We start from the raw sequence: 12,449 nt of genomic DNA, 5'->3' as shown, positions 1-12,449 counted from the left end.
ACTTGACTAATATGGACTGAGGAATCTGAGGAGGGTAAACAGAGTTGAGGAATCTGAGGAGGGTAAACAGAATTCATACACCAGATGATATACTTGCCATACTTTAACTCCCTTGCCATTTTTCTTCATCTCAGTAGTGAAATTCCACTTCAGCATTCAGTTGCATTTCCTTGTAAACATGCAGAAGAATGGTCATAACAGACAAACTCCATTGTTGTTTGCTTGAGTCACAAAATGCATGTTCACATTCCAGAAGAACCAAATTATCTGTACAAGTGTACAACATTAGTGATATGAATATACCACTTGTCCACTCCTATTGAATTTAAAACAGATTACTAGCTTGTAGCATGGTTAAGCAAACTACATTACACAACCAGCAACATTCATCAGAATCACCTGTATAGTTCCAAATGTATGTGTGTTTTGCAAGAAATATCAGAAAAGTAAGCATACAACAAAAGTGACAATAAAACATCTCAATTTATTTTTCATCAAGGATATAATGAATTCACTATAACATAATGAAATACAGAAGTACAATCCTGGCCTAACAAAATAACTTGCAGGTCTGAGAAGCAGAAGCTTCCGAATCATGCAAGAAATACAATTTGTTTTTGAGGATAATTTAATGAAAAGACCGTCCTTGATTTGTTTGGTATTTACTTTATGTCGTAATAAAAGTTTCTCCTTCCTTGGTACGCAAGATCCTCAGCCATTAGTGAATGGAAAGCAATTTATAGTTGCTTCTCCTTGCAACTCAAACATTAGTCCTTCCATAGAGCTGAGCGTATACGCTCCGAGTCCGATGAACCACAATCAAACTCAAGATCATTGCAATAACACAAACACCTGACATTATCCCACAAGTGAGGGAATAACATATGGAACCCACACAAGTAAGTGATTCCTCACGAAGTTGCATTGTACGCATAGATTCTGAATTTAGCTTTTGGATGCCTGCTTGTTTCTCCGCATAATAGTCATATATACCGCTACCAATAACACCAGAGAATATTAGAGAACCGGCAGTACTAGACAGTGTAAGAAAATTGTACAAGGCCCCAAAACTCTTTAGTCCAAATAGTTCTGATGCTGCAGCAGGCACAATTGCCCAATGGGCACCATAGCCGAGCCCTATCAAAATGCTCACAACATAAATTTCTCCAGGCCATCCCATTGCATAATAGAAGAGTCCAATAGCCATGATAATCTGAACAACAGCCATGGCCACTGGTCTTGGGTAGGCAAAATTTCTGGAGAAAAACCAAGAACAAAATTTTAAATTAGGATTAGGAACATTTATGTTGGACAGGCTATGTTGTCATTTTGAATGAGGAGAGTCAAGGGAAAGTAGGTTTCACCTAATGATAACTTCAGAGAAGTAGCCACCACCAACACGGCCAAGAAAGTTCCAAATGCTAATCATGGATACAAAAATGTTTGTATTGCTATACCCCAAAGATTGACAAATCTGACCCAAATTGTCAATAACTGTCAAACCAGATCCAGAAGCCAGTATGAGAGAGAAAAACATAAGCAGAAAATCTGCCTTGATTAATGCCTGCATCAAAGTGAAATCCTCCCCTCTACGTGGACCTCTTTTCCGCTTGACTCTCACTGCTCCTTCTGCAGCTGCTTGGAACAGTTTAGCTTGCAGATGAGCTATTCGTTTATGTCTTTCTAATGCTGGAAGTGACTCCACTTCTGCAGGCTTCTCATCTTCAACCTCACTTAGAAGGACCTCATTTCCATCCAGCTCCTGCCCAGATTTACGTCCTTGTTTATCTGGTTCAGAAAGAAGACTCTCTTCTACTTGAGATCTTTGTTGAAAGAAGAAAACCAATAGAATGGGAATTATAATAGGAAGTAACACAAGAATTATCAAAACTACAGCAAATAATGTGACCAAAGTTTGGTTCACATCCACTAAATCCTCAAGTATCAAGACTCCCAGTAAATAAGCAGCCAGAGTGAGGCAGATGCCGTAGATAAATAAGAAGCTTGAGTCATCAGAGGGCCTAACTTGTTTGTGACCTCCTACAGGTCTAATAATGAACATTAGAGCAATAACCACCATCGATGGCCCAACTGCTACCATGAAAATCAATGATGCTTCATTAGGGAAATTGATCATAGTATAAATCTGGGTCAGAATTGCACCACTCAACCCAGCAAATCCCTTCAGTATCCCAACAACAGGACCCCGACTTTTGGGGAAGTTTTGCACACAAGAAACCAAAGCTGCGGTGTTGAAGTAGGTTTCACCATTTGTCCCCACAAATACAGCAACACAGAGCTGCAACCAAAATTTGTAAAATTTTATGAATATGTCAGCTGAGAAAACTGGGAACCTCCTCTAAAATCAGGTGTGAAAAGAAAATCCACAATTAATTAACTATTCGGATTTTGGACCTAGGATTGCGTGATTAATAATAAAATGGTTACTTCTTGGCAGCATAAAGGACATAAATCCATAATTAATGATCTTCAACATATATCTAACTTTTCCCTAGAGATGCCAAAAATTGAGAAGAAAAGCAGATGAGCATAAAAACACAAACCAGTGGCTCTGATCATTAAGTCCATCCATTCCTTGCCAATGCAGAATGCAGAATCTTTACCATGTGTGCTATAACAGAAGAAATAAATCACAGATCTACACATTTTAAGCATTACACAATAAACAAATTTAAGTATGGTCGACAAAAGACAGCAAAACATTTCATAGAATCAGAAAATAATTTCACTAGGCATTATTCCAGTCTAACAATTGGCTTCTTTCTTGAGACAATAACATAAGAAGTATATATCAAAAGTTTATATTTGGCAATAGGCAATATATTTGAACCAAACTTCCAAGTGCGAGATATAAACTATAAACCTTTGTTTAGTATCAGGAGAAATACAATTGAGAAACAGACTAGTCTTTATTTCATTCAAAGTAACCAACTAGTTTCATTACTTCAAAAATTTCCAGCCTTCTTATCAAGCAAAAGCAAAATTGACAGGGAGATTTACTCTATTAATATGAATTAAGTTATTCATTTTGAAACGCCTAGAATCATTAGCTAGAAGTAAAATAACACAGCAACCAAATGGAACAATTGATGGTGGTCACTGAACGCATCCCATATCGATGTTTCAGTGTGATTTCATGAACAAAGAAGGTTGCAGAATAAGAATGCAAAAAGGGAGATAAAGGCCTCTCAAAATTGGCTTCTTTTCTCTGCTTTTTAAAATTCTTTTCTCTCTCTCTTTTTTCTCTCTTAAGAACTGTATTGACTTTTCCAATCAGGATTCACAGTTAAATCCCTGTCCACATATCTCCAAGTCCTAAGCATGCACATAGTTCCTTTCATGACCTTATATCACAGTAAAATGGCTACAATTTGGATAGGATATGAAAAATAACCAAAATTGGAGTATGAAAGTGAAAAAAACAAAAGTTACTCATTATGTAATACCAATCCACAATATCCAGCATAGCTGCATAAGTTGAAGTGCCCAAATTTTATTGGAAATATATAGAATTTACCTCCATCTAACAACATTGTGTTAATATAAATCTCTTACTCTCTTACATTTTCTCACTGGATTTGGATGACACACAGTTGAGAATAGGGTTCTGTTCCATAGTTCTCACCTGATGAAGCTCTCTATTTTACTTATTCCCTAGCTATTTCCCAGAAACAAAATTGACCAGCGCATCAACCATGAGATTCACTAAGGATTTGCATGATTTTATAGACTTGAACCAAGAAAGCAGTACCACTAGTACGGCAAGTTCACAGTGAAATTTCACAGAGATAGATGATATAATATCAATTCAAACCACAGAATCAACTTATCCTGGCAACTAGATCAGTATCATCACAGCCAACCATAACAAAAACCAAGATTCTTAAAAATCCCGAAAATAAACACACTCCTTGTCACAAGCCAAAAGGGGTCCATAAAGAAAAATCAAAATTTGGTCACAACTCACAAAAGTTCTCTTCTAAACTCAATGGCAATTATCAAATTTTCTATGGAAAATTTAGAAATCACACACGCACCAACAAAGAAGTGCCAGGTTAACTGGTAGGAACGAATGAACTCACCACCCAGAGCGGCAAAGAAGGCAATTTTCCGATGACTATTAGCCAAACCAAACCATACCCAACAAAGTTCTGAAACACCCCAATCAGCAGAAGGGCCCAAATGGGTAAGACCTCACACAAAGCCCCAGCTACAAAACCAATACTATCACCCAAATCCTTTGCCACACCGAGCATAGCCACCTGCCTCTGATTGTAACCCATGGCGCTTTTGATCACAGGTGATATACTCCCAAAAAGGTAGCCAATCCCTGCACATGACTGCACCCACATTGCACAGACAAACACCAGCCATCTGTTGCTCACAAAGGCCTTGAATCTCCCATGCAAAAGCTTCATCCGCTCTGGCTCTGGCAGAAACAATGAGTGATGAGAGAGGATTATGAATTAGGACTGGAAGGAGACGTGGGATCTTGAAGATACCAATTGTAAGTAGTAAAATAGAAGGATCAGTAATATTATATTTGCTGGTTTAATAGCCAAAGTGAATGATTTGTTAACGAATAACGACAGGTAGAGTGGGATACTATGTTCAGGCAGAGTCTTGTTCTTCCACCTACAACACAGCTTCTTATCCAACTATGGCCAACTGTCTTGACCTTTCTTCCTTTGTGGTACGTCGCATGACTTATCACCTCTGTTCTTTTGACGAAACTTATCACCCCTCTGCGCGCACCTATTTATTTAGAGGGATTTGCTTTCCCTTGCTTACTTTTAATTTTTACTTAAAATATATTTTTTAATTTATAAATTAAATTAAAAATAATTAATTAATTATTTAATAAAATTATTTAAAATGATTTTTAAATAATTTAATTATTAAATTAAAATATTTTTAAAAATAATTTAATTTCTTTAAATTATTAAAAAATATATAATTAAATATAATTTTAAAATAAATAGATAAATTGTAAATAAAATATTTTTATTTATAATTTTTAAATTATTTTAAGTAATTTTTTTTAATTTATAAATTAAATTAAATATTAATTTATTTATGATATTTTATTTAATCTATTTATAAACTAAATCAAATATTCCCTTATTCTTTTTTTTTTCAATTAATTTATGAATTATATGAGACCTCTATAATTATGTTAAAATATTAAATTTTTTCATAAAAAATTTAATTTTAAAATGATATAATTTAAAAGTATATTTTAAGATAAATTCTAATAAATTTTTTTAATCAACCAGAAATCCAAAATCAAGACTTTTATGTTTTTGTCTTGATTTTGGACTTTTGGTTGATTAAAAAAATCCATTAAAATAAATTAATTTTTCTATTTTTCATTAAGGTGGCATCTTACTATTTGTTTGTTTCACTCATTTCTTATTATTATTATTATTATTATTATTATTATTATATGCAAATAGTTTAATGAAATAAAAAATTAATATATTATATTTACGTCATAGAATAATAAAGCATCATATTATTATATTATTTATGTTTTTCATGTGACAAATATACATAATAAAATATAAGAGTATCAAAATTGCCGCCTATTCCCCTTATCATTTTCCGGAACCCTGATAGAATTTATTGATAATTTTTTAAAAAATTATTAATTTATATATATATTAAAAAAATTATTTAATTTAACTACATATTTTTTATTTTTATCTTAAAATATATTTTTTAAATAATGGATCACATTAGAAATAAATAGTTAATTATTTGATAAAATTATTTAAAAAATAACTTTAAATCAATTTAAATATTTAATTAAAAAATATTAAAAAAATAATTTAATTATTTTTAATAAAATTTTTAATTTATAAATTAAATTAAATATTAATTTATATATAATTTTTTATTATTTGATCGACTTATACTTCAAATTAATTATTCTATAAGTAGAGTTAATCTTTATGGATTAGCTTTTTTATTATTATTTTTAAATAATTAAATTGAATCATTATATAAATTAAAAAAGTTGACAATAAAATAATCTAATTTATTTGGTTTATCTAATTTAATTAAAGATTAATGAATATTTTAAATTAAGCTTCAATTTTGTATTAAAAATATAAATAAAATCTGTTAAGTGTAATAAACTCAATTTGATTATTTTCAGTATTCAAACGAGAAAAAAAAACAGTTAATTTATCTGAAATGTCTAAATTTAAAAACTAAATTTATTAGAAATAAATTTGAATTAAAATAAATAATTCAATAATTGAAATAAATTAAAATATAAAATACATCTGTATTTATTAAAAAATTCTTAAATTATGAATTAAAAAGAATGAGGCACATATAATATAAAATGAAATTAGTTAATTCATGACCCTACAACCAAAAAATTGTTTGAAAAATAAAATAAAATAAATTGCTTCGGTCACAAAATGTGACGTGCACGTGTTGCCTAGTGATGTACAATCACAGCCAGTCCTTTTATTTCTATTTCTGAAAAGTTTGGTCAAATCAGAGACATTGAATTCAATTTGGAGAGGAGATCAGATTCACAAGCACTGGATCAATAATTTAATTAATAAATTATTAAATAATAATTATAAATATTAATTACAAATAAATATATATTATTTTATTATGTATATATAAATAAATAATAAATAATTATTACTCTTTGAATGAAGAACACGCTTCCGTTTGAGATTAAAAATCTCACCTAATCACCACCGAATATTTACCAACCCGCCCACCCCGCCCTCCTTTTTTTTTTTTAATGTCTTTATATCATGGTCCTCAAAGTAATATTACTATGTAATTAACAAATATTTTAAAATTCGTGGTCTCTATGTTATCTTATTCCCACCTATGATTTTAGCATAGTTAAATAATTGAATTGCTTGTTGGTTAATGTACATATAGAAGTCTTTTTTTTTTTTATTTGCTTCCAATTATTAGATCTCGTTTCTCATAATTTTTTATTAATTTTAATAATTATATGAGTCTTTAAATTTGACCACTCTATGTCTAATCCTGCAAGTCAGCCTCTACTCGCCTTATTTTCCTTTTTGAAGATTCATGAATCATGATTTCCAAATTAGATGGAGATAGGCTTTCCACAAACGTAATCCAATCAGCATCTTCACTCAAAAATTAATCCAATCGGTTTGATATTAATTTTGACTTCAAACCTTCTAATGATCTCCGACTCTCATTGCTAATTATTTTAAAATGCTAGGTGGTACTTTTGCATTTGATTAGCTTCACGTCTTTCTAATTATTAGACAAATTACTACCCCCTTCCTATCTCTATCACTAGATTAACCTCTAAATCTAATCAGTTTGAAAATTAATTAATCCCATAATCACCAAACTACTCAACCATCCTATTGACAAACTATGCTATTCATTTTTTCAAATATATATTAAAAATATAATCAATGAATCCGACCCCCAAGCGGGCCAAACTCTAAATTTTTATTATGAGCAAGATTTTTTTTTTTTTTTGAAAGAAAGAAAATTAAAATGGTCGAATGATAATTTGATTTGAAAGTGGAAAAGGGGGAGTGGGTGATTGGGCCTAGACGTAGCCCACCTCACTTTCTTTTATTTATTTTTATTTGGAGCTTGAGAATTGAAATATCAGTCCTGAAATTTATTTTTTTACTTAAAATAAAAAACTCTCCGAACGACGTAATTTCTTTAAATTTGAGACCCAAGATCTTCGATTAACATCTTGACTTAAAAAATAATATTTAACCATCTTACTGGTATGAACTCGAATGGGTGAGACAAGATCACCTTAGCAGGTTAACAGCTAAGCTACCATCGCTCGGTGGTAGACCTGAAATTTACTTACTACTGGACTTTCCACCTCACCTTTCAATGGACAGCGCTTAGAAAGCAAGGAAAGCAGCAACCACTCTCTCTATAATTCATTATTTCCATGCAAATTGCTGCATATTTGTACAAAACTGCATCTCCTTTTCATTGGACTGAATCTGATAATGCATCCTTTTCATTAACTGGGTGATTAATTAATGCTTTGGAATCACATCAAGGTACAATGATAAATGAACATGGATGGCAAAACTTATAAAAGGAAAAATGATCGTTGGCCCAAAAGCTTCATGCTCTCTGAAACACAACACATAAATCCAAGTATTGTGTATTATGCAGTGAAATAAAATGAATGACATTAGAAACAGCAGTACACTCAGTGAATTTGGTGCAGGTAAAACAGGATTAAAAGCTACCATGTCTTTGTAGAGGCAATTTAAGATTAAATCTAATCCATAGAATCAAGACTTGGAGGGTACCATCCTAATTGATCCATGATTTTCTTCATTCTTTCTTCCTGTCCTTTAGAATCCCCAAAGGCTGTAGTGAAGGGATACACATAGGTGACTTTTGTGGCCATACACCGATAAACAACCACATCTCCTTTTATCAGAAATTCAAGCACATCCTGCCCAAATCCTCCGTCAACCTCTGCTTGTAAATATTGGCCTGAAATTTGTTGCCATAACCATAATCAAGATTCAAGAATGTCTGTTTAAAAATGAAATGAAAGATCTAGTAATGCTCCTACTTGTACATTAGTAAGCCCCAACTGGCTTACCTTTTGCAGATTTACAAAGTTACTAGTTCAGTTTCATTTGATTACCATTTGGGGTATCTTCAATAACTTGAATCTTGGCATTTCTCTGCGTTTTCAAGATTGCTTCCTGCAATTTCTGCATAAATTTAAGAGTTGAACGAGTTCAACATACGCTAGAATGAATGTTTTAGCCATAAGATAACAAGGCAGATGTGTGTTTCTTTAAAACCTGAATCGCATTATCTGCGGAGTTCTCAGGAATTATCCATGGGAATGCAAATAATGAAGATTTAGGATTTGTCGATACACAACTTGGATTAATGGATGGGCAAGGCCGAATTTTCCTGCAACAATAGAACATTGCAAAAAAAAAATCATAACAAAATAAGATTTTTTTTTAAATAAAAAAATGAAGTCAGTACATACCCATCTTCTAGTCCAATCGGCAAGTTCTTGGATTCAGAAAACGGTGTTGTGGGTGGAAGTAGGGGAGACAAAGAGTTGGGAGAAGGGATAGCCAAGGAAGGTAAGGGAGAGTTTAAGGTAAAAGTGAGGGCCAAGGAAAGCAGATTAGTGAAGAGAATGGGTTTTGGGGTTGGATTTTGTATACTAGATTTCGCAAAATTGAAGTGATGAGGAGAAATTTTCTGAGTTGGGTTCCTGGAAGGAAGTGAAGGAAGAACATGACCAATCAAACTCATGTTAAAACGATGCTATCTTCTTCCAGCAACAGGTTCCCTCTCTTTTGCCGAGGCGGTTAATTCAGTTATTTTAACTATATGTATCAACGCGTGAAGAAAGGCGCAACGTTGTCGATATGTCCGAGTGGTTAAGGAGACAGACTTGAAATCTGTTGGGCTTCGCCCGCGCAGGTTCGAACCCTGCTGTCGACGTTAAAATTTTTTTTTTAATATTTTTAAAAAGCACTTTCTTTTCCTTTTTCTATTAATCAATTCTATGCTAGGGTTTGCTCCGGGAAATTTCTTTGTAAATAGTTTTAAAAACATTTTCTTTTCCTTTCTTCAAGTAATCAATTCTATGCTAGGGCTTGCTCCGTGAAATTTCTTTGTAAATATTTTTAAAAACATTTTCTTTTCCTTTTTCTTTGCTCCGTCAAATTCCTTTGTTTGGGAGCTAAGAAACTTTTGGAAAGGAAACGATAGCTAAGAGAGCAGAAAAACCTTTTCCAACTATTGAAGGAAAAAGAAAATAGAAATGGAGGACAGCGTCATGACTTCAATAACGCTACCCAAAACAACTCAGGAGCTTGCAATTGAAGGTCAGAAGCATCTGGAAGAAACCATCCAAGCTGCTTACCAGATCCTCTCCTCCATGAACGACGAACTCTGTAACCCTACTTTGTGGTCCACTGGTTCCACTGCTATTGGTACCACCACCACAGCTTCACCTATTACTGCTGCTAATAATATACCTTCTCTCTCTCAAAATGGTTTGGTAGCCAATGGCGATACTGCATCTGATGGTGTCCATCACCTGGATGGTGGCGCTGCAGCTGTTGGCGGTGTTGGTACGAGTAATGGAGCCCTCGATGAGGCTCGGTTTCGCTACAAGAATTCAGTAGCTGCTCTTCGTGAGGTCCTCGCGGCGATCCCCAATTCTCAGAAGGTAAAACTCGGAATTTTAGTTTTTTTTTTTTTTCCGATAATTCATGGATATGGTCTTCTAAAACAAAACCATGCATCAATATCACTGATTTTTTTTTTTCCTTTTTGCTGCTTGTGTCTACTTTGGCTGTGTTTTTTAGATTGAATTGTCTATGTTTTATTGATAGTGAAATTTGTTTGGTCGTCCTGTAAACCTAGTCACAATGCAAAACAGAAGGGGAATCCAAGTTTATAGGGTTCAGATTGGACATGGAATAGGAAACCTTAAACCTATTAGGCAAGACATAGCTTTCCCTGACATGTCCTCCTAATCCTGTATGTAAGTCCCTTCACCTTAATGAATCCACCAAAATGATCAAAGACTCGTTATTTTGAGCCACTCATTACTACCAGTTGCGGACATCTTATGCTTCATTACCACTCATCTATTTAATTAGCCTAGTCTTGCAAATTTGTGAAGTATATTGCAATATTGCTGCACTATTTGCAGAATTACTAATGGATTCTTTGCCTTCAAACAGGCAAAAGCATTTGAAACGGGTTCAACCACAAACAGTACATCATCTCCAGCAAATCAAGCTGAGATTGAGAAATTAGAAGAACAAGCCTCCAATCTGAGAAAGGTAATTTACTGTGACCCATAATTTCATCTTGATCAATTATATTCTTCAGTTTATTAATTTATGGCTTTTCTTTCTTAGAGTGGTATCTAAAGCATCTAGTGTACCAGGGGCAGTAGGGTGGGGTAGACGTATGGCCCAGAGGACATCAGTGGATCACGAGAAAGAGCAATTTATATCATCTGATTTGAATGATTCCATGCTAATATAGAAAGTTTCAACCTCATTAGAGATCATCTGTAGCAATTTATGCCATCTCATTTTAAATGATTACATGCTAACATAGAAAGCGTTAATCTCATTAGAAATCATCTGATCTTAATGAAGTTGGCTTTTAGATATGAGTGTCTATTGAAGAGCGTTGTTTGTCTTTTTTTTTTCCTTTTGAATTTTTTTCTCTGAATTTGTTCTTTTCAATGTAGGAACTTGTAAACAAGAATGCATATCTCAAGCTTCTCATTGATCAACTACGAGATCTTGTCACTGACATATCTACATGGCAAAGTCCTTGTTCTGTCTGATGTTCATAGTTTGTCATGAAATAGAGATGCCTGAGAACTGGTGCTTGAATTAAGATGTCTACATGAGGTGATGTTGTCTCAAAATGGCTTTCTTTGTTAAACTTTTTTATTCAAGTGGTAGGAAGATGATTCTGATTTTAGAGGGAAAAATAGCAATTCTGAAATAGAAGTTTTACAAGAGAACATGTGAAGAATCTTATGTATCATATATGTTCAGTGTTGTAATGCCTCTATTGAAATGAATTTTAGATGTAAACAATTAGATTATAGTTATGCCAACTTCTTTCATTTGAGCAAATGTATAAAATGATATCAGACTAGTCCTATTGTCCAATTTGTGAATCCTGTTTTTTGGAGTTTGAGCCCTTAAAGCTGCGTCTTGAGAATTAAGTGGTTCCTCCCGCAAGTATCCTGATAAGTTGTTCAAGACAAGTGTTGACATGTTTAGTTGAACTAGCAAGTGATCAGTTTGGAATTGCTTCCTTTAGAAGTCCACTCAGTTGCTGTATAGGTGTGTTACTATGTACTAATTGTGGTAGCACATAAGACTTCTGCTTTTAGCCAAATTTGTGAACCTAACCTTAGGAGCAAGAAACATTGTTTTCCTCACCCCTCTGCTTTTCACTGTGATAATACTTACAATTGACTATTAAGAAAGAATTCCTCATTAATCATTAAGCTGAATGGCGGAAAGTTTGAATTGGCTGTTCTAATGAAATTATTAAGTAGCCATGGCAGACTCTTTGTTGAGTTGGTTTGCTGAAATACTTGCATTGATATGGAAATATAGTCAATGATGATGAGATTTGATGGTCAAGATGACCCAGGGGCTTACAGTATCATATTCCACTGGCTCTGATGCCAAAGGCTTCAATGATGTCATTTTTATTATTTTTTTCCTGCTCTTTTTCTTTTCAATTTTTTGTAAGTCGTCTTTGAAATAGTCCTATCTCTACTCATGAGTAATGTCTATGGTGGCAAACTTGCAATATTAAACTGGCTTTCTAGACGCATCTTGTGGATGGGATTACGTGTGTGACATTAAAATATTCTAGCAATTAAAAAT

At 33.3% G+C, this 12,449-nt stretch overlaps 3 protein-coding genes and 1 non-coding gene across 6 annotated transcripts; 2 read left to right on the top strand and 2 right to left on the bottom strand.

Moving 5' to 3' along the window:
* Positions 1-464: 464 nt before the first annotated feature.
* Positions 465-4,750, bottom strand: LOC110656350 (protein NUCLEAR FUSION DEFECTIVE 4). The gene is made up of 3 exons (XM_021813071.2): positions 4,104-4,750; positions 1,365-2,299; positions 465-1,256 (listed from the first exon to the last, which is right to left on the bottom strand). The coding sequence occupies exons 1-3, from the start codon at positions 4,437-4,439 to the stop codon at positions 761-763; spliced, it is 1,767 nt and encodes a 588-aa protein (XP_021668763.2). The 5' UTR covers positions 4,440-4,750; the 3' UTR covers positions 465-760.
* Positions 4,751-8,169: 3,419 nt separating this feature from the next.
* On the bottom strand, positions 8,170-9,351 carry LOC110656349 (thylakoid lumenal 17.9 kDa protein, chloroplastic). Of its 2 annotated transcripts, none has more exons than XM_021813068.2 (4): positions 9,044-9,351; positions 8,847-8,961; positions 8,684-8,753; positions 8,170-8,526 (listed from the first exon to the last, which is right to left on the bottom strand). In XM_021813068.2, exons 1-4 carry the CDS (start codon positions 9,316-9,318, stop codon positions 8,306-8,308), a joined length of 681 nt encoding a protein of 226 aa, XP_021668760.2. In that variant the 5' UTR covers positions 9,319-9,351; the 3' UTR covers positions 8,170-8,305. The 2 variants fall into 2 exon arrangements, with proteins under 2 accessions (XP_021668760.2, XP_021668761.2); XM_021813069.2 differs by having other exon boundaries at positions 8,684-8,744; positions 9,044-9,345.
* A 77-nt stretch (positions 9,352-9,428) lies between these two features.
* Positions 9,429-9,510, top strand: TRNAS-UGA (transfer RNA serine (anticodon UGA)). The gene has a single exon. It is a non-coding gene; the product is annotated as a tRNA-Ser (tRNA).
* Positions 9,511-9,555: 45 nt separating this feature from the next.
* Positions 9,556-11,717, top strand: LOC110656338 (mediator of RNA polymerase II transcription subunit 30). Of its 2 annotated transcripts, none has more exons than XM_021813049.2 (3): positions 9,556-10,243; positions 10,764-10,865; positions 10,944-11,717. In XM_021813049.2, the coding sequence occupies exons 1-3, from the start codon at positions 9,833-9,835 to the stop codon at positions 10,953-10,955; spliced, it is 525 nt and encodes a 174-aa protein (XP_021668741.2). In that variant the 5' UTR covers positions 9,556-9,832; the 3' UTR covers positions 10,956-11,717. The 2 variants fall into 2 exon arrangements, with proteins under 2 accessions (XP_021668741.2, XP_057995117.1); XM_058139134.1 differs by having other exon boundaries at positions 9,558-10,243; positions 11,285-11,717.
* Positions 11,718-12,449: the final 732 nt, after the last annotated feature.

Source organism: Hevea brasiliensis, chromosome 17 (genome assembly GCF_030052815.1).
Source record: "Hevea brasiliensis isolate MT/VB/25A 57/8 chromosome 17, ASM3005281v1, whole genome shotgun sequence".
Taxonomy (NCBI): domain Eukaryota; kingdom Viridiplantae; phylum Streptophyta; class Magnoliopsida; order Malpighiales; family Euphorbiaceae; genus Hevea; species Hevea brasiliensis.
The sequence above is the reverse complement of the archived record's forward strand: the minus strand, read 5'-3'. Positions and strand labels throughout refer to the sequence as shown.

Excerpts from the sequence above, each read along its gene's own strand:
- LOC110656350 (XM_021813071.2), bottom strand. The coding sequence starts at position 4,439 with ATGAAGCTTTTGCATGGGAGATTCAAGGCCTTTGTGAGCAACAGATGG. Across the intron at positions 2,300-4,103 it reads CTTCTTTGCCGCTCTGGGTG|CTCTGTGTTGCTGTATTTGT; the intron begins GTGAGTTCATTC and ends TTTTGGTTGCAG. Across the intron at positions 1,257-1,364 it reads TTCTCTGAAGTTATCATTAG|AAATTTTGCCTACCCAAGAC; the intron begins GTGAAACCTACT and ends GTTTTTCTCCAG.
- LOC110656349 (XM_021813068.2), bottom strand. The coding sequence starts at position 9,318 with ATGAGTTTGATTGGTCATGTTCTTCCTTCACTTCCTTCCAGGAACCCA. Across the intron at positions 8,754-8,846 it reads CCGCAGATAATGCGATTCAG|AAATTGCAGGAAGCAATCTT; the intron begins GTTTTAAAGAAA and ends AAATTTATGCAG. Across the intron at positions 8,527-8,683 it reads TATTGAAGATACCCCAAATG|GCCAATATTTACAAGCAGAG; the intron begins GTAATCAAATGA and ends AACAAATTTCAG.
- LOC110656338 (XM_058139134.1), top strand. The coding sequence starts at position 9,833 with ATGGAGGACAGCGTCATGACTTCAATAACGCTACCCAAAACAACTCAG. Across the intron at positions 10,244-10,763 it reads CGATCCCCAATTCTCAGAAG|GCAAAAGCATTTGAAACGGG; the intron begins GTAAAACTCGGA and ends GCCTTCAAACAG. Across the intron at positions 10,866-11,284 it reads AAGCCTCCAATCTGAGAAAG|GAACTTGTAAACAAGAATGC; the intron begins GTAATTTACTGT and ends TTTTCAATGTAG.